Source organism: Puma concolor, chromosome D1, assembly GCF_028749965.1.
Source record: "Puma concolor isolate L17-30 chromosome D1, mPumCon1.1.hap2, whole genome shotgun sequence".
Classification (NCBI taxonomy): Eukaryota; Metazoa; Chordata; class Mammalia; order Carnivora; family Felidae; genus Puma; species Puma concolor.
In genome coordinates this window covers 78,335,212-78,360,469 of record NC_141676.1, presented here as the reverse complement: position 1 = coordinate 78,360,469, position 25,258 = coordinate 78,335,212, and the positions used below count along the sequence as shown (strand labels likewise).

General features: G+C 38.4%; 1 protein-coding gene across 4 annotated transcripts in view; it reads left to right on the top strand.

The window, feature by feature from the left end:
* MTMR2 (myotubularin related protein 2) overlaps positions 1-24,929 on the top strand; it is a 117,399-nt gene extending 92,470 nt beyond the window's left edge. For all 4 annotated transcript variants that reach the window (XM_025928015.2, XM_086678611.1, XM_086678612.1 and 1 more), the window contains 6 exons: positions 11,450-11,635; positions 13,034-13,240; positions 19,547-19,639; positions 20,838-20,951; positions 22,685-22,861; positions 23,566-24,929. In XM_025928015.2, the coding sequence (XP_025783800.1) occupies positions 11,450-11,635; positions 13,034-13,240; positions 19,547-19,639; positions 20,838-20,951; positions 22,685-22,861; positions 23,566-23,727 (939 nt within the window). In that variant the 3' untranslated portion in view covers positions 23,728-24,929. The remainder of the gene's footprint in view (positions 1-11,449; positions 11,636-13,033; positions 13,241-19,546; positions 19,640-20,837; positions 20,952-22,684; positions 22,862-23,565) is intronic.
* Positions 24,930-25,258: the final 329 nt, after the last annotated feature.

Here is a 25,258-nt window from a genome sequence, read left to right as displayed (position 1 = left end):
TTCTTTTTGTTTTGGTCTGCTTTTGGTGTCAGGGCAATGCTGGTCTCATAAAATGAGTTTGGTAGTGTTCTTACCTCTTCAGTTTTGGAGGAGGATGAAAGGATAGGTATTAAATCGTATTTGAACATTTGGTAGAAATCCCCAGTGAAGCTGTCTGGTCCTCGACTTTTGTTTGTTGGGAAGTTTTTGATTACTGACTCAGTTTCCTTACTAGTAATCCTTCTATTCAGATTTTCTGTTTTCTTCATGATTTGGTCTTGGAAAATTATGTTTCTAGGAATTTATTCATTTTTTTTCTTGGTTGTCAAGTTTATTGGCATATTATTGGTCATAGTCATCTCTTATATCCTTTGTATTTCTTTAATATCAGTTGGGACTTAACCCTTCTGATTTTATTTATTTGAACCCTCTCTTTTTTCTTAGTCTGGCTAAAGATGTGTTGATGTTATTAATCTGGCTTAGTTTCATTGATCTTTTCTAATATGGTTTCAGTCTCCGTTTCATTTTTTTCCATTCTGATCTTTATTAGTTTCCTCTGTGTATGAATTTTGGGCTTACTTTGTTCTTTTATAGTTTCTTGTTTCTTTAGGTAGGCCTGTATTGCTATGAATTTGACTCTTAGAATTGCTTTTGCTGCATCCCATAGATTATGGTGTGTTATATTTCCATTTTCATTTGTCTCAAGCTATTTTTAATATCTTCTTTGATTTCTTTGTTAACCCATTGATTGTTCAGTACCATATTGTTTAATTTCCATATATTTGTGATCCACCCCCCCCCCCCCCCCCCAGTTTTCGCCTTACAGTTGATTTATAGTTTTGTACCATTGTGTGCAGAAAAGATGCTTGATATGGTTTCAGTCTTCTTCAATTTATTGAGACTTGTCTTGTGGCCTAACATATGATCCATCCTGGGGAATATTCTATGTGCACTGAGAAGAATGTGTATTTTCCTGTTTTTCAATGGAATGTTCTGTTTATATCTAATAAGTCCATCTGGTGCAATGTGTCATGTAAGGTTGATTATTAATTTTCTGTCTGGATGATCTATCCACTGATGTAAGTAGCCTGTTAATCCCCTACTATTATTGTATTGCTGTCAGTTTCTCCTATTAGGTCTGTTGGTATTTGCTTTATGTATTTAGGTACTCTTATATTGGGTGCATAAACATTTACAAATGTTGCATCTTGCCGGATTGACCCCTCTATCATTATGTATGGCCCATCCTTGTCTTTTATTACAGTCTTTTATTACAGTCTTCCTAAAGGTCTATCTTGTGTGGTCAGTATACATATAAGAAAGTGATACCTGGTTTCTTTTGGTTTCGATTTGCAGGAAACATTTTTTTATGTCTTTACTTTCAGTCTCCACATGTCCTTACATCTGAAATATGTCTACTGGAGGCAACATATTGATGGGTCTTGTTCTTTTTTTTTTTTTTTTTTTTTTTTAATCCATTCAGCACTCTTTTGATCAGAGAATTTAGTCCAGTTACAGCTAAAGTGATTATTGATAGGTAAATACTTATTGGCATTTTTTTTTTTTTTTTTTTTTTTTTTTTTGTCAATTTGTAGTTCCTCTCCATTTCTTTCTTCTTCATTTGGTTTCTTCCCTTTTGGTTTGATGTGATGACTTTCTATGTTCTTATGCTTAGATTCCTTTCTCATCATTTTTTGTGCATCTACCATGGATTTTTGCTTTGTGGTTACCATGGGGCTCATATATTACTGCCTTTATATGTAACAGTCCATGTTAAGATGATAGCAGGTTAAGTTTGAATGCATTCTGAAACTCTACACTTTTAGTCCCCCTGATACATTTTGTGTTTTTGAATTCACATTTTACAACTTTTTATTTTGAGTATCTTTTAACTTTTTATTGTGTTTATAGTTATTTTCACTTTTTAAAATCTTTATCCTAACTTTATAAGTGATTAATGTGCTATGCTTACTATGTATTTCTCTTTACAAGTGAGATTTTTACTTTCATTTTTTTGTTATTAATTAGTGCCCTTTCTTTTCAGCTTAAAGAAGTCCCTTTAAAATGTTTTGTAAGGCTGATGAACTCCTTTAGCTTTTGTTTTCTGGAAAGCTCTTTATCTCTTCTTCAATTCTGAATGATAACCTTGACAGAAAGAGAATTCTTGATAGGAATGGTTTCCTTCAGCAGCTTGAATATATCATGCCACTCCCTTCTGTCCTGAACAGTTACTGCTGAAAATACTGCTGATTGTCTCATAGAGTTTTCTTTATACATAACATGTTGTTTTTCTCTTGCTGCTTTTAAGATTCTCTCCTTATTTTTAACTTTTGACATTTTAATTATAATATGACTTAGTATAACCCTTTTTGTGTTTATTTTATTTGCAACTCTCGACTTCCTGGAGCAAAATGTCTCTTTCTCTGGTTTAGGGAAAATTTCAGCCATTATTTCTTCAAATAAGTTTTCTGCCCCTTTCTCTTCCTCTTGACCTTCTGGCATCCCTATAATGCAAATTTCATTCCACTTAATGTTGACCCATAGGTCCCTTAAGCTATGTTTACTTTTTAAAAATTCTCTTTTGTTTTTGCTGCGCTTTGGGGGTGAGTTCCACTGCCCTCTCTTCCAGCTCACTGATTTTATCTTGTTTTCATCTGGTCTGCTGTTGAACCCCTCTTGCACTTTTCCGTTTAATTATTGAATTCTTCAGTTCTATGATGTCCATTTCTTTCTTATATTTTCTATATATTTATTGAAGTTTTGCTGTGTTCATTCATACTTCTGAGTTTGGTGAGCATCTTTATGACTATTATTTTGAACTTTTTATCAGGTAAATTAGTTATCTCCATTTCAATGAGGTGTTTTTTTTTTGTTTGTTTGTTTTCCCCTGGGGTTTTAGCTTGTGTTTTTCATTTGGAACGTATTTTTCTTTCTCCCAATTTTGCTCAAGTCCCTGTGTTTCTATGTATTAGGTGATAAAACAGCTATGTCTCCTTATCTTGCAGGAGTGGCATTGTTTAGGAGATGAGCCTTATCATTTAACCTTGCCCTAGTTTTTGGTTGTCTTTCAAATCTTTGGGATTGTGTAAGCAGCCTGATGTTTTTTTGATAGGTCCCAGTTGTTGAGGTTGTACCAAGATCTTGAGTGTTACTGGGGGGTGGGGGGGATCTTAGTCATCCCCTAGTTGGGGGCCGATTGGAAGCTAGACCCTCAGGTAGCCGCTTTTAAGGTATGCAGATATACACAGTCCTATGGGACTGCAATTGTAGACCTTGCTGGCCTCCAGACCAAGTGATCTGGAGGTGTCCCCTTAGTGACAGTTGTAAAATTTAGGGCTTCAGACGAGTATATGGGCTTTTTTTTTTTTTTTTTTCTGGAGGTACTGGCAAACTATAGTGGGACATAGTGAGAGCTCATAGGTAGTATCCCTCAGCTCTTGTTTCCTGAGAGCATTTCCATAGACTCAGGATGTGTTATAAACCTGAAGCTATAGATCACGTAGTTAGGCCATTCTCAGAAAAAAGGGTGAGGATATATTTAAACCTGCCAACTATACAATGCCCTGAGGGTGGTTGCCTACCAAGAACTGCCTCTCCAATTGTTTCAGACCCACAGGGCCCAGAAACACAATCCCCCTTGGCCACCAGAGCCAGGCACACAGTGGGTGTCCCCTAGTGAGCTACATGCACCAGCTGCCTTTGATGGTTCCAAAGTGAGGTGGCATGTGGGGGTGGGTTATTTAATCTTTTTAGACTTTAATTTGCTCACTTGTAAAATGAGAATAATAATAGCTAACAGGGTTGGTGTGGGGGCAAAACCCATCTAATAAAAAGTAGTGCATGACCCTGTGCTCACTTACATAATAAATAAGTATTCAGCAATTATTTGTTTCCTTCCCCTTCTCCAAACTTGACAACTAACTGAGTTTATGACTGGCTAGAGTGTGCACAGCAGGGCTGTAGAAATCAGTGTTCTCCGTGACCGGTGCTGCCCTCTTCTGACTGTCCTCCACCTCTACGAGTTATTCATACTGGAGACTTGCAGTTAGCTGGGGCAGTAGTCCTGGTTTCTGCTATAAAGATTTTCATTGTGGAAATAGAAATTTTGGTCCAGTTGACAAAATCTACCATAGGAGAAGGAGAGAGAAGAGATACAATTTCGCTTTAGTAAGTTACCTTTTTTTTCTTTTTTTACTCCCAGTAAGTAATGTATCTGTGTCATAGAATTAGCTAATGCAGATAACCAAAAAGAACATATTTTAAAATTCTCCAAATCCTGTAACTAAGAGAAACACTGTTAAACACTGGTTGTACCTCCAGACCTATGAGTATACGCATGCGCACGTACACTTGAAATAGTGGGATAATTATACCTTCCTTTTAAAAACATTGACATTGGGGTGCCTGGGTGGCGCAGTCGGTTAAGCGTCTGACTTCAGCCAGGTCACGATCTCGCGGTCCGTGAGTTCGAGCCCCGCGTCAGGCTCTGGGCTGATGGCTCAGAACCTGGAGCCTGTTTCCGATTCTGTGTCTCCCTCTCTCTGCCCCTCCCCCGTTCATGCTCTGTCTCTCTCTGTCCCAAAAATAAATAAACGTTGAAAAAAAATAAAAAATAAAAAAAAAAAAAACATTGACATTGTATTTTTCTATGCCAATAAACATTTATCTATAACATGATTTTAATGGTACAGTAACTAACAGTGTCAACTGTTGTTGGATGTTTAGGTCGTTTCTGGGTTTTTTTTTTGTTTTGTTTTGTTTTGTTTTGTTTTTTTTGCCTTTATAAACAATGCTGGGATGATTGTCCTTTAATTAAATTGTGGTGCATGTGCCTAATTATTTCCATCCTGTTTAGTGTTTCGAGGGCATTGTGAATTCCAGGCATTCTCTATTAAACTTTAAATATTTCCCCTCAAAGGAGAAATGAGATAATGTGTACATGAAGGCTACAGGACAGGCACTAGCATATATTGTTCTAGTAATTACTTGTTCTTTCCCCATCCAAAACTTTACTCTGAATTAGCAGGAGGGAGACTTAGTATGTTTTCTAGCATGAGAGGAGAAAGGAGAGAGAAATATAATGCAGAAAAGGTGGTAAAGCAAACTGTTATATTCCATATCTTATTTTTTTTAATTATTCTGATACAGATTTCATATGGAAAATCCCCTCTTTTTTTAAAGACTGATATATTTTATTTATTGGTACATTTTGCTGGTTATAAAATATATAATAGACAGTATGGAAAAACTAGGCAGGCCTAGAAAAAAAGAAAGAAAAATCACCATATCCACTAATACTTTAATATATTTTCTTCCCTTATTTTTTTTTGTGCATTTATATGTTGATTGTTTTTTTTCTTTGTTTTTCCTCTTAATATTATAAGAAGTATTTTCTCTAATTAAATATTCTTGAAAAATAATGTAATATTCATTATAGCTGTGTCATTCATTTATTCGTGTTTCTAATATTAGGTGTTCAAGTACTGATTTAGTATTTTAAATATAGCTGACATAAATATCTTTTGTTTGCATCTTTATTTCCTTAAAAGAGTATCCTAGGTATATAATTACCATATCAAAATTTAAACTGTGCATTTTTAAAGAGTTTTGTTACATATTATCAACATTCTTTGGGAAAGTTGATTCAGTTTACCAGCCTAATGTCTTCTGCCCACTGCCCCCGCCAGTTTTACTGAGATACCATTGACATAGAACATTGCACAAGTTTAAAGTAGGCACTATAATGATTTGCTATGTTACATATATTATGAAATGATCACCACAATAAGTTTAGTTAACGTCCATCATCTCATATAGTTACAAGTATCTTTTTCCTTGTGATGAGAACTTGTAAAGTGTATTTTCTTAGCAAGTTTCAAATATACAATATGAGATTGTTAACCATAGTCATCATGTTTTACATCACATCCCCAGAACTTACCTTTTAAGTAGAAGTTTGTACCTTTTGACTCCCTTCACCCAGTTTCCCCACCTACCACCCCCTTTTTAATTTGCAAAAGTATACATCCTTGTTGCAACAAATATTTTTTACCTGAGCTGTAAGAATATTCTCTGTAGCTTAATCACTGTGGATATGACAAGTCCTCTTGCAGTCATGACGCATGTCAAGAATTAAACCTTTGCCAGCCACAAAGTCTTCCATGAGTGCCCTGCTCCAATCCAGTTCACCTTCTAATCCTACTAAAAGTAACCATTATCCTAACTTTTATAATAATCGTCTTGTTGCATTTCTTTATGTTATTACCAAAGTGTATATCCCTAGACTATGGTTTAGCCTTGTTTTTAAATTTAAAATTTTTACTTTTTTTATGTTTATTTATTTTTGAGAGAGATAGAGACAGAGCAAGCAGGGGAGAGGCAGAGAGAGAGGGAGAAACAGAATCTGAAGCAGGCTCCAGGCTCAGAGCTGTTAGCACAGAGCCCAATGTGGAGCTCGAACCCATGAACCGTAAAATCATGACCTGAGTAGAAGTTGGATGCTTAACCAACTGAGCCACCCAGGTGCCCCCAGCCTTGTTGTTTTAATACTGCATTTGATCTTTTTTTTTCTTCCTAATTTTATTTATTTTAGAGAGAGGCAGTGGCGGTGGGGGTGGGGGTAGGGAGCGTGAGCAGGGGTTGGGGACAGAGAGAGAGGGGAGAGAATGAGAATCCCATGCTGATGGTGTGGAGCCTGATATGGGGGCTCAAACTCACAAACCATGATATCATGAGCTGAGCCAAAATCAGAAGTCAGACACTTAACCGTCTGAGCCACACAGGCACCCTGTAGTTGATGTCTTTTAAGTCTCTCTTAATCTGTAGTCTACCCCTTGCCCATCTCTTTCTTTTCTTGACATTTTATGTGTAGTTTCCCATAGTCCAGATTTTGCTGTTGCATTATGGTATGGTTCAACTTTTTTTCTGTCCTTTGAATTTCTTTCACATGAATTTAGAGGTTTATTCAGATCCAGGTTCAACACCTTTGGCAAGGCTATAGTGGGTATATCAGGAGGGAGGCACATCATTTGTGGCTGATTCTCCTTTGGGGGTGTTAGCAACTGTTTTCTGCTCAGCGCCTGGACAAATTAACTCACTGGATTTGCAAAATGGTGGTATTTTAATTTCATGATTTCTTTTTCAGCTGTTAGTTGAACTGTCTCTATAAAGAAACACTTCCTATTGTCTATATTTTGGTTAACCAGCAATCTAGTTTATGTAAGAAAGCCAGGATAAATAGTTGGTTCTTTCTTATTAGCCAGTTTTCCCAGTAATGAGCTTGCTATCATCCCGTGAAGGTGACTAATTTTTTAAAGTATCATTATGAATGTATGTATTTAAACACATTCAACATTTTCTAATCCATTGCAGAAAAAATATACATATTTTTAAATGTTTTATTTATTTTTGAGACAGAGACAGAGCATGAGCAGGGGAGGGGCAGAGAGAGAAGGAAACACAGCATCTGAAGCAGGCTCCAGGCTCTGAGCTGTCAGCACAGAGCCCAACGTGGGGCTTGAACTCACAAACCGCAAGATCATGACCTGAGCTGAAGTCGGACGCTTAACCGACTGAGCCACCCAGGTGCCCCAGAAAATATTTTTTTGAAGTTTAAATTTCTCATCTTTGGTCAGGGGGAGGCTTTTCAAGTTACCTCCTGAGTTCTTTTGACATAACCCTAATAATCTTCACTATCTGGTGTGAGGTGATATGCCAGACTCATCAGGAAGTCTTGTACATCACCTGCCCCAGACTTAGAACAAGTATTTCTCCAAGAAGTTCTCGTTTCTGTTAGTACGAAATGGTATCACAAACCAGGATGCTGAGGATATTTGCTTACTGGGTGTGTCCTGTTTCGAGGTCTTTTCAGTGAATAGAGTTAGGGAATATTTACATAATTTTAAAGATAAAGTACCTCCTAAGTTCATACTGGTGCTTTCAATTTCAATTCAGGGCCAAACATTGTTTACATAGCTTCTCCTCAATTACATGTGTGTCTCGTTTCTTCCATGCCGGGAATCCTGGTTCTCAGAGACACAGGGAATGATATCTATGTTCCGTAACTACTTGTTTCCTTTATCCTCCCAGTCCCAGAATAACAATACTAATCCCACCATCACCAGTACTTACTGGAAAGTTTATTTTTTCTCATTTGCTCTCCCCATTCACCCCACTTTACAAATACATTATATTTCTTTACATCGTCAACACATATAGCCTGGACACATTCTCCCTTTTGAACACATACTCTCCCTTTTACCTGTGACTTCGACAAGCAGCTCTAAGTTTTGTGCTCACAACCAATTCGTATATGGATGTCCTTCTAGACATTATTATTATTACTATTACTATTATTATTATTAATTATTGTCTGAAGTTCCCCTCCAAATATTTCAGCAGGGGCTCATGGGAACTATATTCTGAGTATTTGCATGCTAATCAGAGCTTGTGTCCTTTATGTTTGAAAGTCAGTTTGGCTGGACATAAAACCCCTGGCTCACATGTGATTTTCTTGAGTTTCTTAAATATGTTGCTTATTTTCTTTTGGCATAAAGTTTCAAAGGCTAATGATAAATTAAGTTTCTTTACCTTCTAAGTCCCTCTTTTTTACTTGGACATTCAAAGCACTTTTTTTTCCTTTTCTTTGAAGTGCAGTTATTGCCAGACTATTGTTTCATGTTGTGTGTTCTGGGTCTATATTCTCGCAATTTTTTAAAATCTTAGTTCTTAGTATTCTGTTTCCTTGTTTTGACTTTTTTCTTCATGACTTCCGTGTTAGCTCTTCCTTGCCTTTCTTCATCATTTGTCACTTACTCTTGATTCTTTCTTATGTCTTTCTAATTTCATTTTGGTTGTAAATATTTTCCTTTTCTCTATTTCTTTTAACTTGATGTCTGCTATGTTTGTTTCTTCTTCTTTAGTCTTCCTGATGTTTTACTCTTGTTTCTAATATGTTCCCAAGTTTTTTCACTCCATTTTTGAGTTCTCTTTTTTTTAAATTTAATTTCATTTAACTTTTTATTTAGTTTATTTATTTTTTCATTTTTGAGTTTTCTAATTCCAACTTATTTTGTTTTTCATGCCTGGTGTTATTTTTTAATGTATTTAGGTTGCTTGAGAAGAGAAAATTTCAGTTTTGTGGGACATTTTCGTTGGATGTGTTATGAGTGCTGCTCATTCTCTTTTTAGGAAAGCGTCTATGCGACTTGACCTTGACCCTTTTCTAGCTCTCATTCTTAGGTGAAATTAGTTTTCCTGAACTATCAGGATGGTTGTTCAGTTAGAGGGCATGGCTCCAGGTAGGTGTACTCAGAGGTTAGAAGAGTTCATTTCACTGAGCTGCCTCTTGTATTTTTTGCATGTAGCATTAAAAAATAAGAAGTCTTACTTTCTGAGATTTCCTGGCTCTGTCCTGTCTCTCCCACCCAGCACCCTCCCCCCATTTTTTTTATCAGAAAGATATTCGCTTCCTTGGTCTTGTTTTGTCTGGACCTTCTCTTCCTTTGTCTCTGTCCTGCTCACCTTTGATTATGTACTTAGCAGAGGTGGTCCCTGGCTGGATTGTTAGGGGAATGCATAAGCGTTACATTGGTTTGGCCCCTTCAGATCTGCTATAGATCCGTTAGACTCCCCAGCTGTTAGTATGGACAGAACCCTTCCTGGTTTACACTTCTGAGATTGACCTGTTGGGCTCTCCTGTAGTGCCAGAAGACGAAGGCCAAAACCAGAAGCAGAACAAACACTAAAAAGTATAAGGCTCTTTTGTGTATAAGGTATAAAGTTCTCCTGTTCTCCAGTCCATCTTATATCCATGACTCCCTCTGCTGCTTCCCACAGGTTCGTTGACAGCATTCAGCTCTTGTGGCTCTTGGTGGTATTGAAGTTTCACCGAATGCCTTGTATCCATTTCTGTTTTAAATGATTTGTGTGGTTTTAGCTTTACTATCTGGTTGCTGTGTTTTTTTCAATAATGTGCATTATTGAAATGTAATGCACATGCCATAAAGTGCACTCTTTTTAAGTGTGTATTCAAACAGTTTTAGTATATTCACAAAGTTCTACAACTATCTGATTCCAGAGCATTTTCATTCTGTTTGTTTTTGTGACTGGTTCTGTGTAGTTTCCACTACCATCTTTCCAGAATATGTTGTAACCAATTTGAATTGAAAGTCTGTCTCTCTTACCCCTGACCTGTTGCGTGTCCACTCTCCAGGAGTAATCCTTGTTAATAGGTCCCTGCCGAAACACTGTTAACTTTGTACTTGTGCCAGTCTTGAATCCAAACTATTTCCCAGACTATCTAGTGTCAGAAAGGAAGCTTGACCTTCTGTGTTTTTTTCCCTAATTTGTTGTTGGTTATGAGTTCGTGAGTTTTGTTGTTTTCAATGGTGTGAGTCATATGATCACTTAATTTTATATAACTACAGTGGCCATTGTAATATTTTTCTCACTTTTTTCCATTAGTTCTCTAAGAAGTTGATTTTTATACATGAGAGGTAGGAGATAGAATACTTTATTTAAAAAACAGAGAAAGATTCAGTCCAGAAGAATTAAGTTCTTTCCAGCCACAGCTTATTTTTAAGACCAAATATTTCTCAGTCTGTTCTGCAGATGTAGATTTAAGTATTTGAGGGTAGAGATAGTAATTTATTCTGGTATTCTGTGCTTTTATACTTGTTCCATCTTTTTTCTTTAAAAATAATTATGTGGCTAAAATAGAAGCAAGTCATTACGATTGCAAAGCATTTTACAAATATTCAGATTAAATGAGGTGAAGAGGAAGGGAGGTGGAGAAGCATGGGCCAGTAAGAAACTAGATAGATGTTGTCCCTGCACATGGAGCTGGTGATTTCAGTCTAATGTAATAAATTATGTTTGAGTAGAACTTGAAATGTAGGTAGGAAAAATTTAGTGCTTTAAAATGCTTAAGTATCAGGGTGCCTGGGTGGCTCAGTTGGTTAAGCATCTGACTTTTGATTTCAGGTCATGATCTCACAGTTTGTGACATTGAGCTACATGCCGGGCTCCACACTGAGCATCAAGCCTGCTTAGGATCCTCTCTCTCTCTCTCTCTCTCTCTCTCTCTCTCTCTCTCTCCCTCCCTCCCCCCTCCCTCCCTCCCTCCCTCCCTCTCTCCCTATCCATCTCCCTCTCCCCCTCCCCTGCTTGCACACTCACTCTCTCAAAAAATAAAACTTAAAATGTTGATCTTCATATATGTAATCACATTTAATTTTTATAACAGCTGTATAAGGAAGTCACAGTAAGAGTGTATCTTCCTGTTTTATAAAGAACATGTAGCAAAGAGTAGTTGTGTTAAGATGTCCTGAGCCATTGAAATTTTCCCATGGAGTTTTCCTATTCATTAATAATGTGTGTCCTCTTTCATGCTATTCGATATTCTGTGGCACTTTTTGATGTATGTTTACACTAATTTATGAATTCCTGTGGTGTGTGCTTTTTTTCCCAGGCAAAGGGTGGAGGTTATGAAAGTGAAGATGCGTATCAAAATGCAGAACTTGTTTTTCTGGATATCCACAATATTCATGTTATGAGAGAATCATTACGAAAACTTAAGGAGATTGTGTACCCTAACATTGAGGAGACTCACTGGTTGTCTAACTTGGAATCTACTCACTGGCTTGAACATATTAAGGTTAGGCGTATGTTGTTATTTCTTGTATTATTGTGGAAAATCCAGCAAAGACTTTCTCTGTCCTTTTGTCTGTTTGTCACTTTTTGTACAATTGAAATTAAGGTGAAAGTCTCTTTCTATACACTGAAAAATTGCTGGCTGCTTTGATGATTAGAACTACTTCTAAGGTGTGTTGCTTGAGTGAATTAGTTTCCTATACTGTGCATCTGGTTCTGTTGTAATCCATTCTTTCCCTCTTACCACTGCCTCCCAGAATTCTACCCACCATTTTATTTTTTTTTTTTTAATTTTTTTTTCAACATTTATTTATTTTTGGGACAGAGAGAGACAGAGCATGAACGGGGGAGGGGCAGAGAGAGAGGGAGACACAGAATCGGAAACAGGCTCCAGGCTCCGAGCCATCAGCCCAGAGCCTGACGCGGGGCTCGAACTCAGGGACCGCGAGATCGTGACCTGGCTGAAGTCGGACGCTTAACCGACTGCGCCACCCAGGCACCCCGACTACCCACCATTTTAAAGGACATTATAGTGTTGTCTTTCTTTTTGGTTTTAACTCAAGATCAATTTCAGAAGAGGTAATTCTTTTGCAGTGTCTGCATATTTTTAAACATAACTGAAATTATTTTAAATACCATTTAAATTGACATAGTAATATATTGATCTGCTGAGCAGTTTTCAGAAAATGCAGACTTCTATAGGCACGTACATATTAATATGATGAAATAAAGGGAAAGGAGATTTTTCGTGTTAAGGAGCAGACTTGTACTCACATTAGAATCTCTAAAATTCGGACAAAATTGAAGTCCAGTTTGACCTCATGAAAATTAGAGACTATTTTTATTGTCTGATACAGAAAGGTAGCTTACTCTAAAGTTTTATACTGTGCTTGCTGTAAGCGCTGTGACATACATAAAACCGGTAAAGCTATAGGAGCTATAGAATACATTAAGAGAGATCCAATATTATTGCTGTCATAGCTATTCTAATTTGGTGAAGTAAGCATTGTTTAAGTAATGTACAGGACTTCATTTGGCGAATTATTTTTATTTAAATAGATGATGTTGGGATATTTGAAGATTCTTAGAAACAGACCTCTTACAATTTAATCCTTCTTTTCTCTCACTCATACTGTTGATTTGTATAGAACCCAAAGGCACCCTTCATTTGGCTCTTTCATTGTGCAGATTAATAGCCTGCATATATGACGTTTTTCTAGTTCTAAAGGCAAAATGTTATAGATATTCTTCCACTTACAAGAATTCTTTTTAGGAAGGGACTGGTGTTTTTTCTCCACATATTATTGAGATAATCATCCATAATAAAACTGTGTTAGTTAACTTTAAAGAAGGAAGTACTTACTTTGTTAAAAATTTCATTAAAAAAAAATCTGTTTTGCAGCTTATTCTTGCAGGGGCTCTTAGGATCGCTGACAAAGTAGAGTCAGGAAAGACGTCTGTGGTTGTGCACTGCAGCGACGGATGGGACCGAACAGCTCAGCTAACTTCCCTTGCCATGCTCATGTTAGATGGCTACTATCGAAGCATCCGAGGCTTTGAAGTCCTTGTGGAAAAAGAATGGCTAAGCTTTGGACATCGATTTCAGCTTGTGAGTAAAGAACCTTGACTCGATCTGTCTATCACAGGCATTTCTCATATGGCGTGTGAAAACAATGCCTTTTATTCATTAGATACTCATCTAAAACTTACCCCTTTATACTAAACGGATAAACTTCTAGAGGGAACCTTGTTAGTTTTGGAAAGCATTAGGATGTCCTCTCTTGGCTGTGTAGGTCTGGTGTCTGGCTCGGTCCCTTCTGTGATCACTACCAGGGGAAACATTAGATGCCATGCCTTGACTTCCACAAGGTGTCTCTACCATTAAATGCAGTTCGGTTTGGCATGAATGGTTATGGAATTACAAGGCACTTCTAATCTTTCCTGTAGATGTAAAAGAAGCCAAGAATTGTTTAATTATTATCCTTTAAAAAAATTTTTTTTTAATGCTTATTTTTGAGAGAGAGACAGAGACAGTGTGAGCAGGGAGGACAGAGAGAGAGGGAGACACAGAATCTGAAGCAAGTGGGGCTTGAACTTGGGAACGGCGAGATCATGACCTGAGCCGAAGTCAGACACTTAACTGAGCCACCCAGGCGCCCCTAATTATTATTCTTAATTTAAGAATACTTCAAAGTAGCAGTGCTCACACAGAAACAGGGTCTTAAAAAAAAAAAAATCAGGCTGGGACCAAAAGAAGTATCAGAGAAAAAAATAAAACTTTCACTCAGAGTTGGGAATAAAACAGCTTTTTGATTATCCTTCTTCAAGTACTAACACTATAATGACCATATATATGGAGAGTATTATAGTTAGTTTTATGGAAATGACAAATTTTTGTACCCTCTGCATGCCTCCACATTTATTTTGATGTTTTTGTTGGTTTCAGATCTGAGTTGGCAAGACCGCAGAGGCCAGACATTCATTGTTGAATGTCTTCTGTGGTATCCCCATGAAATGATCATTTAGTTTCTTCATCAACACCTCCAGAAATCAGCAGTCTCTTCCTCAGGCTATCTGGTCTCACTCTAGAAAGTATACCCACTAGAAAGTTCTTCCTCATAGTGAACTAAAATTTCCTTCCCATTCTCTTACGTTCCCCTTTGAAGACAAGAACAAATATAACTGTTTATCCAAATAAGATAGCCCTTCAAGTATTTGGAAATAGCTGCCTGCCCACTTCATGCATAAACTTCAATTCTTCTGGCTAAACATTCATTTTTTTTTTTTTTCCTCAATTTTTTCCCATCTTAATCCCCTCTTCACTCAAGTTGTCCTCTGGACTTTGATCATGCCTTACTTCAAGTGTGGTACCCAGAACTAATCACAGTTCCCGAAGCAGAGGAATGGGGTTATTATAGCCCTTTCAAAGGATACTAAGCTTTCACCTTTGCTTTTCTGTTACATGATACTTTGGATTCAATTCCTGTACCTGTTAATTAAATAAACATTCAAGTGGTTTTTAGCTGTGTTTCTGTTAAAGACTAAATTTGCAGTCCGAAAAGGTGGGAACAGTAACCTGGCAGGCCTTGGTTCTCTTGTATTGCTTATCTGTGTTAGTTGCAATCACAGAACTTAGAGAGTGAGCAGTAGGAATATTTTCCCAAAAAAGAGAAACAAGGTGGGGAAAAGTCTAGGTGGGATTGAGTTTGGCAAGAGTGGAGTTTAAGGGGTGGGAGGAGTTAGAGAATCACGGAGAGGAGGGTTAGATTGTCAGAGGTGTTGAAGCCACTGAGAGCTTAGTTCCTGGCAGCATTTTCTAGATTAGATGAAAGACTTTCTGAAAGATGTTTGCCCAGACACTGTCTCTAATGTTAACCTTTACTATTCTGTGGTTACCAGGGTGTGCCAGCAGTGTTTATAAATACAGATGACCCTTGCACAATGCACAGTGCAGGGGTTGGGGTGCAGTCAAAAATCCACATATAATAACTGTTGATTCTTCCCCAAAACTTAACTCCTTATATAGCCTATGGTTGACCGGAAGGGAGCCTTACTGATAATGTAATCAATCAACACATTTTTTTGTATGTTGTAGGTATTATATACTGTTTTCTGAAAGTAAGCTAGAGAAAAGAAAATGTTATGAAGAAAATTGTAAGGAAGAGAAAATAAACTTACAGTACTATAAATAAAATCCACGTCAGTGAACCTGTGCTGTTCAGCCTGTGTTGTTCAAGATTGACCTGTAACTTGAAAGAAACAGACATTTAAGGGTAGTCTGCTCTTTTGAACTTGAACTGTTAAATAAAATTGGGCATCTGGAGTATCTTTTCAGATGGCTTACATTTTTCAGTTTTCTCTAAAATATACTTACCATGAAAAAAAACATGGGGAAAAAAACCCCTCTTACTTCAAAGAATGAAGTTTTTTTTTTTTTTTTTAATGTTTTTATTTATTTTTGAGACAGAGAGAGACAGATCATGAGTGCGTTAGGGGCAGAGAGAGAGGGAGACACAGAATTGGAAGCAGGCTCCAGGCTCTGAGCTGTCAGCACAGAGCCCGACGCGGGGCTCAAACTCATGGACTGTGAGATCATAACCTGAGCTGAAGTCAGACGCTCAACCGACTGAGCCACCCAGGCGCCCCTAAAGAATGACGTTTTAATCAGCCAAAGCTGCCCATGTTCATATAAATGTGACCAAAATAGTAAACATTTCAGACTGTTGGAATTTTCTGTGGATTCCTAAATTGCTAACTCTGGATTCCTACTCCATTTTTTGCCCATAGTTTTTCTGAAAGCAGAATTTGACAATTAAGGGACAGCTGGTAAAGAGGATACGCACACCTTGTTAATGTAGGGTGATGCTTCTAAAACTTTTCAATTTCAGGACCTCTTTCCATTGTTAACAGTTATTGATGACTCCTAAGAACTTTGCATATATGGTTTATACCTACCAATATTTGCTGCCATTATAGAAATTAAATTTTTAAAAAATGTTTAAATATTAATTACAGAAATGATAAATTGTCTTAGTCTGCTTGGGCTTCTGTAACATAATACCACAAACTGGGTGGGTTGTAAATTTCAACAGAAATTTATTTCTCACATTCTTGAAGGTTAGAAATCCAAGACCAGGGTGCCAGCATAGTTTGGTTCCATTGAAGGTTCTATTCTAGGTTGTAGATTGTCAGCCTCTCACGGTGACCTCACATGGTAAAGAGAGCTAGGAACCTCTGTGGGGTCTTTTTTTTTTTAAGTTTTTTTTTTTTTAATTGTTTTTGAGAGAGAGTGTGTGTGGACATGTGTACATGCATGCACGAGGTGGGGAAGGGCAGAGAGAGAGGGGGACAGAGGATCCGGAGTAGGCCCTGCACTGATGGCAGAGAGCCTGATGCAGGGCTCGAACTCGTGAACTGTGAGATCATGACCTGAGCCAAAGGCAGATGCTTAACCATTTAAAAAAAATTTTTTTTTTCAACGTTTATTTATTTTTGGGACAGAGAAAGACAGAGCATGAATGGGGGAGGGGCAGAGAGAGAGGGAGACACAGAATCGGAAACAGGCTCCAGGCTCTGAGCCATCAGCCCAGAGCCCGACGCAGGGCTCGAACTCACGGACCGCGAGATCGTGACCTGGCTGAAGTCGGACGCTTAACCGACTGCGCCACCCAGGCGCCCCAACCATTTAAAATTTACTTATTTTGAGAGAGAGAGAGAGAGACAGAGACAGAGACAGAGAATCCCAAGCAGGCTCTGCACTGAAAGCACAGAGCTCAACATGGGCTTGATCCCACGAACCAACTATGAGGTCACGACTGGAGCCAAAATCAAGTCAGACGTTCAACCGACGGAGCCACCCAGGCATTCCTGGGGGCTTTTGATAAGAGTGCTAATCCCACTTACTGGAGTTCTACCCTTGTGACTAGGAGCTCCCAGACAAATGACTCCTGCCATTACATTGGGCATTATGATTTCAGCATGAATTTTGGGGTACACAAACATCAAACCATGGTACTACTATATGTTATCCTAGATGATTTTAATTATTTATTTATTTATTTATTTATTTATTTATTAATTACTTTATTTTCACTCTCTACACCCCATATGGGGCTCGACTCACAACCCTGAGACCAAGATACAGACTCCACGGACTGAGCCAGCCAGGTGCTCCCAACCTGAATAACATTTTAAAGAAAACGAACTATATTTTCCGAAACAACAACAAAATAATTTATTGCAAAGAGTGGCATTGTTTTACATTTTTTGCAAATTTCCTTCAGGTCTGGCTTATTAGAAGATGGCTGAATTTCACAACTACTTAAGCATTCAGTTTTCTGCAATGTTCTTGTTGCTTGAAGGCAGTGAGGAAAATCTGACTTTTGAGGAAAACCACACAGAGATATGTAGGTTGAGAATCAGAGAGTGTCCTCATAGATTTTTATAGGGAATTGTGGATATTCTTTTTTTTTTTTTTTTTTTAATGTTTATTTCGAGTGAGAGCACATGCGTGCACGAGAGCAGGGGAGGGGCAGAGAGACAGGTAGAGAAAGAATCCCAAGCAGGCTCTGCGCTGTCAGTGCTTAACCTACAGAGCCACCCAGGCGCCCCTGGATATTCTTTAATACTGTGCCAAAATTTAACAAATGCTAATTTCTTCTATGATCCTTGTACACATTACATGTGGAGTCCAAAACTAAATCCATGAGGTTTTCACTGTTTGTTCCATTAAATTCCATTGGTCTGTCTTGTACTTGGAATACATTTTTTCTTTTACCCATGCGTGATTCTGTAACATCATGTATTGGTTCTTTGGAAAGTACTGGCTTACTGACTTACCCAGCTCTTCCAATGTTAATGAATTTCATTACATAATATCATAATATCCCATTTGTGAATATCACCAATGACTTTATCAGCAAAGTTTGTATAGTATTAAACTTATTGTGGCAGGTAGTTTTCCACAAATCTAATTTGCGCTCAAAGCTTGAATTTTGTCATCGTTTTTCTTGAAATGACGCATTCATTTTGTACATTTAAAATAAATGTCTGTGGGAATTCAAGTCTTAATAACCATAGTTCATATATTAGTTGTTCCTTCAAGTTAAAATGACGTTCCATGAAAAAGTAGTGTTTGTATCATCAACTTCAGTTTACACTAGAAGAGCATCATGCGTATTTTCCACTTTGTTACACAGGATGTTAAAAACAAAACAAAACAAAACAACTGTCCTTAAGGGGAGAGATTTTTTAAAAATATTTTTTAATGTTTATTTATTTTTGACAGAGAGAGAGAGAGAGACAGAGCACAAGCAGGGGAGGGCAGAGAGAGAGGGAGACACAGAATCCGAAGCAGGCTCCAGGTCCTAAGCTGTCAGCACAGAGCCTGATGTGGGGCCCGAACTCGTGAACCGTGAGATCGTGACCTGAGCCAAAGTCGGACGCTCAACCAATTGAGCCACCCAGGCGCCCCAAGGGGAGAGACTCAATAAGCTTAATTTTTACTGCTTCATCAGGGAAACTGGCTTTTTCCCCCCTTTCACTTAACGGCAAGTGTGTGGCAAGGCGGAATATAACACTGCTAGTGCAGCTTGAGCACAGTGCCTTGCTTCATTTCCCCTAAAGTCCCTGAAGATTTATCCTTCATCGCTTTTGCACCATTAGTACAAATGTCAATGCACTGAAAGAGGCAAATAATGTCTTAGTATCATAATGAAAATAGTTTGGACCTCATAGAGTTCCCCAGCCCCCACGTGAGCCCTAGAAATCTATGGACCATATTTTTAGAATCCCTGCTTTGGAGTATAGAGAGTCTGTTTCAGTCATCTAGGGCAAAGGTCCTTAGAAGAGAGAAAAAAAAAACAACAACAGAAAGCAGGTGAGTACATGCTTGGAAGGTAGATGTCAAGCATTCTTTAAAGGTTTTCAAAAGTTTGTGTTAACGTGATTCTTCTTGATAAAGACAGATGAGACCTAAGATACGGCAGAGTATCACACACTGGCCAAAAGTGTTAAAGGAGGAGGTTGCTTCCCGAGGCTTTTGTACAAGTGACTGTTAATATTTAGGGAATATTAAATCTCTGGGACAAAACATCAGGTTCTGAGATCTGACTGCTGCTGTCTCTATTACTAACTGTTTAGATTTGGGTCTCATTTATTAAACAATGTTGTATTCCTGTGACAAGCATGTCAGAAAATAATCTGGCAGTTTGTATGTCATAATGGTAATAGAGACTTCTATCTGGTAAAATTATGAGTGATTTCTATTTTCCTTGCTGTGAGTCTTTTTAAAAGAGTTTGAACCTTAAAGAATATTGAGCCAGTATTACTTTTATTGGAAAATAAAATTATTTCCATGAAAAAGAAAAGTCCCACAAAGCTCATACAGTATTTCATTTTGCTCTTTCTCCTTCAGAGACTTGGCCATGGAGATAAGAACCACGCAGACGCAGACCGATCGCCTGTTTTTCTTCAGTTTATTGACTGTGTCTGGCAAATGACAAGACAGGTAACTTATCTAGGAAAGTCATTCTTCCATCTTTCTTTTAAGCCATCCAGAATTGGGAGATTTGGTCAATGATTATCCTACATTCCATGTAAAATGGAAATTCTTGTAAGATTTCTCGGTAAGTTAAAGAATATCATTTGGAGATAGCAATAAAACCTGACAGTTTGATCCATTAGCACTTCAGCCAGAAGAATCAATAATAACCCAAGAGGTTTCCTCCCTCATTTTGCACAAGTAGTTAAGTCATGGCGATATACTTACCCAGAAGCTCATCTATACATTGCTAAGAACGGTAGAGGTAAAGAAATGAATAGGCTAGGTAACTCTAGCAAAATAAAATCCTATTTTAAGTAATTTTAATGGAAAAATATGCTTATTTAAAAAATTTTTTTTAATGTTTATTTACTTTTGAGAGAGACAGACAGAGGCATGAGCGGGGCAGGGGCAGAGGGAGAAGGAGAGGGAGACACAGAATCCAAAGCAGGCTCCAGGCTCCGAGCTGTTAGCACAGAGCCTGACGTGGGGCTCGAATTCACAAACTGCGAGATCATGATCTGAGCTGAAGTTGGATGCTTAACCGACTGAGCCACCCAGCTCCCCTAGTAATTTCGTTTTTATTTTAAAAATTTTTTTATTAAAAAAATTTTCTTTTTAATGTTTATTTCTGAGAGACAGAGCATAAGCAGGGAAGGAGCAGAGAGAGAGGGAGACACAGAATCCAAAGCAGACTCCAGGCTCTGAGCTGTCAGCATAGAGCCAGATGCGGGACTTGAACTCGTGAACTGCAACATCATGACCTGAGCCGAAGTCGGGTGCCCAACTGACTGAGCCACCCAGGCGCCCCCACCCCCCACCCCAAGTAATTGTAATGGAAAAATATGTTTAGATGTTCAGAGCTGCCAAAATTGCCTAAGTCAAAATTCATTACTCCACAAGTTTAGGAATAACAGACCCAGGGGATACAGAAACACCAAGGTCAGACGATTCACACACAAGAAAAGGAGATTTGGGGAGAAATCTCAGAAAAGTAGTAAAGTGGTAAAGCAGATAATGCCATAATGGATTAGAAATATCTCGTTCTGAATATTGTTTCACCTAATTTTAGGAAGTGTTACAAATTATCTACCCATATGTGGGGATGAATATGCTTGAAAAAAATGTGCTAATTTTATTTTTGTTTATGATATTCAATTTGCAGTTTCCTACAGCATTTGAATTCAATGAATATTTCCTCATCACCATTTTGGACCATCTATATAGCTGTTTATTTGGAACATTCCTCTGTAACAGCGAACAGCAGAGAGGAAAAGAGGTAAAATATGAGCCTTGACCCTCCCCCCTTTACTCCCAGTATGTGTGATGTTTCCTAGACGAGGGTGTATTCTCTGATAGATTTCAACTTAACAGTTCTTTGAGATGATGTCTTTGGCCATATTTTCTTTCACATGTTGTAAGGTCCATGTATCTGAAGCTGATTTAGTTTTCAAGTACCTCTGTTACAAGGCGGAAGGTACCAGCTAGCTGTCAGGTGAGTTTATGGGTAAAAGTAGTGTCTGAACTGAAGTTGCGTGTAATCTTCGGAGCACCAGTGCTACTCGTTAGTCCCTACAGGATGGAAATCCTTCCAAGCAGGTACAGAAAAATGCCGTTAGCAAAAAATATACATAGGAATGAACGGACAGCTCAAATCCCCAGATGCCTTCTGCATACATATGAGCCATCTCAGGTTTTGTTTTGTTTTGTTTTTTAATTGTGAAACAATACTGTAAAACATCCAGACACTGAAGAGATACTATGTAGAAAGTGTATGTTGCCCCGCTTCACCAGAGATAACCACTGTTAAGTGGTTGGGATTCTTTAGAGGAAGCTGTGTGAGGATTACATTTCAGATTTTACTTCTGACTTCCTCAAAATACGTCTGTCCTGTGTATGAAATTCCACATCATCTTGGTGTCTCCTTCTGCATCACTTCACTCTAAAAATGTGGTTGTAAACGAGTTTATTCATGCTCTTCTCTAAAGCATCGTGGCAGAGTGCTTGCTCTGGGGCCGGGCTGCCTGGGTTGAGATCTTGGATCTCTCCCTTACTGTGTCACCCTGGGCAGGTTAATTTCTGCTTCGGCAAATTAGGAAAATACTATTGTGTGAGAGTTAACTAAAATAAACTACAAAGCACTACAGTGACTGCCATGTAGTAGACCGTAAGCTCCTTGAAGATGGATATTAAAAATTTTAGTACACCGAATCTTCAGTGTCCAGCATGCAGTCAGTATTCCCGTGCATGGGGACCACTCAAGAACTTACCAAATGTTAGCTAATTAAAAATACCTAGGTTCCAGAGATCCTTCTCCTCTCTTGGGAGCCTTGAATAGAATTTAACTCTATCTTGATTTTTGAACAAGAAACTTTTGTGGGGGAGATAATTTGTAGTCCATAAAATTAAAATTAAAATTTAAGTACTTTTCAGAACATCTGCTGAGTCGTACAAGTATCAGCATCACTGACTTGAGAACATTGAAAAGGAACCCTGTACCCGTTTGTAGGTACTCCTCAGTCTCTTCTCCTAGTCCCTGGCACACCCTGATCTCTGGACTTGCCTCTTCTGGATACATCATATAAATGGACTCATTCACAGTGAGGCCTCTGTGTCTGGCATCTTTCACTTAGTGTGTTTTCAAGGTTCAATGTGTAGTAGGTAGCAATACTTTATTCCTTGTCATGGCCAAATATTATTCCATCATATAAATGTGCCACATTTCTATCCATTCATCAGTTGATGGACTTTGGATTGTCTCTTCCCATTGGCTGTTATAGTGAATAATGTGGATTTGGACGTCTGTGTCCAGGGTTTTGTGTGCCTGTGATTCTGTTCTCTCGGTATATACCTAAGAGTGGAATTGCTGGTATGGGGCACTTTCTCATGAATTGCAGGGTTTCCCAGTACCCTCTGATTTTAATGTAAGCAGGGCTTCTCACTCAAGTGTCCCTGTTCTCTCCCTCTAGAGAGATTTTAATGACCAAAATTACCTATATTTCCTTCTTACAGAATCTTCCTAAAAGGACGGTGTCACTGTGGTCTTATATAAACAGCCAGCTGGAAGACTTCACTAATCCTCTCTATGGGAGCTATTCCAATCATGTCCTTTATCCAGTAGCCAGCATGCGCCACCTAGAGCTCTGGGTGGGATATTATGTCAGGTGGAATCCACGGATGAAGCCGCAGGTATATGCTCTTAATATAGTCAGTGGGGGTTTTCATCCATTCAGCTGTATCCGTTAGCTTTGTCAACTTCAAGGCAACTAGAAAAATTAGGTATATTTAAAACCTGCCTTTTTCCTGTTAATAGTTATAATTGGGTGGTAGAAAAAGCACTACATGGGGGAGTGCGGGTGGGTCACCAGTATACTTGACTCTTACCGAGCTTGCTCATATGGTCTTGGAGGAGACACTTGTCTTTTCTTCCCTCCTCTGTAAAATGACTGTGCTGGACTGGACATCTTCTGGGCCATTTTAATAGGTTTGAGGAAATGGCTTTAGGAAAAAAGCCTGACACAATTCTGGTCCGTTTTGAAGCAGGTTACGGAATATATACATACTACTTAGAACTGCTTAAAAGACTGAAACCCTACAACTAAATGATAGGAGATCTTGAATTTTGGCCTGTAGGTTTTCTTGTTACTTCTCTGTTGTATTAGTAAGTGCCAGTTTCAGGGTATTCTGTGGAAACAGTTGGGGGCACCGGGAAAGAGTGGTGTTGTCAGGGTCCAGCTAATTCTCACCCATATGCTGGAAAGGTGGGCGTGGCCCCACAGCTGAGAACGTGCAGCCTGCAGCATTCAGGGAAAGACCTGTGTACTGGAATGATCTGACTCGGGTTCGCTTACGATTGCCTGGCTGAATGATTTGACAGTGCTTTTCTCTTGCAGGAGCCCATTCACAACAGATATAAAGAGCTTCTTGCTAAACGAGCGGAGCTCCAGAAGAAAGTAGAGGAACTACAGAGAGAGATTTCCAACCGATCAACCTCATCCTCTGAGAGAGCCAGTTCTCCTGCACAGTGCGTCACTCCCGTCCAAACTGTCGTGTGAAAGGACCGTTCGAGAGGGGCCGTCGTTGCCATGAACTCTGGATCCCAGCGGCAGCTTTAGGAGCATAAAGTCTTCTGAAGTTAGAACCCACCTGTGAGAGAAATTCAGTTGCTTTATTTATTGTGAATCTCTCCAGGATGGGTTTGGAACTGTAGCAGTGCAGGTGGCATAAGTGAAATAACCCCATATGTAATTACGTGATTATGACACTAATCTTCTAAGTCACCCAAAGAATATTAAGATGCTTCCATACCGGATCCACAGTGGGAACAAGTTTGATTTTAAAATCAAACTGCAAACCACTCCAGAAATATACCTCTTGATGGAAGAGAACTCACTGGACAGAGGGAAGGAGCATCAGTTTTCACACCAAACCAACGCTGAAATTCTGTGGCATTATAGATATTGAGCCTCGATGTCACGAAAGTTCAAAATCATTGGATACACCTTTCCCCATCATGGGTTTTTCTTTTTTTGTAGGAGAGTGATTTACTTTGGTCACCTTTCTGCACCCACACGCTTCACATACGGTATGGCAAAGTCTTGAGGACATTATGATGTTAGTAGTAGTTGAAAACTATTGCTGTTGTTATTCACGTACTTAAGATGTGTTAGGTAGCCGTTCCAAAATGATGCCTTAGAGAGGTGCTTGGGTGGGGGGAGCGGGATGGAGAAGAGAAAGCAGTAGCCGTCCAGGATTTCAAAGAATCATATGCCCTTCGGATTACTTTCCATTGCCCAATTACTAGAAAAATAATGGAACATATTTTACAAGTTCATTATCACTTTATTTCATTTACATTTTTGTGTGTGTGTCTGAATATAGAAGTTAATTGGTAAGTTGTGAGGCAATATTTTATAAGTTTACTAGGATTGACTTTTTTCCCCTGAAGTCTGTATAAATAGCTTATGGGTGAGAAGTACTACGCTCAAATTTTACATGAAATTATTTTACTACTACTTTACTTTGCAAATTCTGTAATTCCACTGAAAGATTAAGTCTACCAAAGAGCTTACTGCATGTCAAAACGTATTACAGTCTCAATGCCAGTAAAGGAAATACTGCTTCACTGTTCACCTGCCAGTAACAGTTCAGCACTGGTGTAAACATTTGACTCCCAGATATCCTAAGAGCCATATGTTATGTACTGTAACAAAGGAGCTTCTTCTTGGGTCTTTCATTAAAAGAAAACTTCAACTGACTTTTAAACTTTGTCCTTATTCTGTTTGCCTGAAGTTTCTTTTGCAGAAATGTCATTTGGCTAGTTTTTGAACAAAGGGGTCTCTCAGCACCGGTTCCAAATTGAAATATTCAGTTTGAACCCATTTTGCTTCTAATACCCAAATCAGTACTCAAAAATGCAGTATTCTTTCACTTTCTGATTCACCATAGTCTGAATCTTAGCCCCTGTTCTTGTGTCTTGCAGTGAGGAACTAGAATTTCTCTCAGTACATCCAATATTAGCAAAATCAGTACCAAAATGATTTAGTCTTTATGTGATATTGGTTTTAAGAAAATTAGTAATGGTAT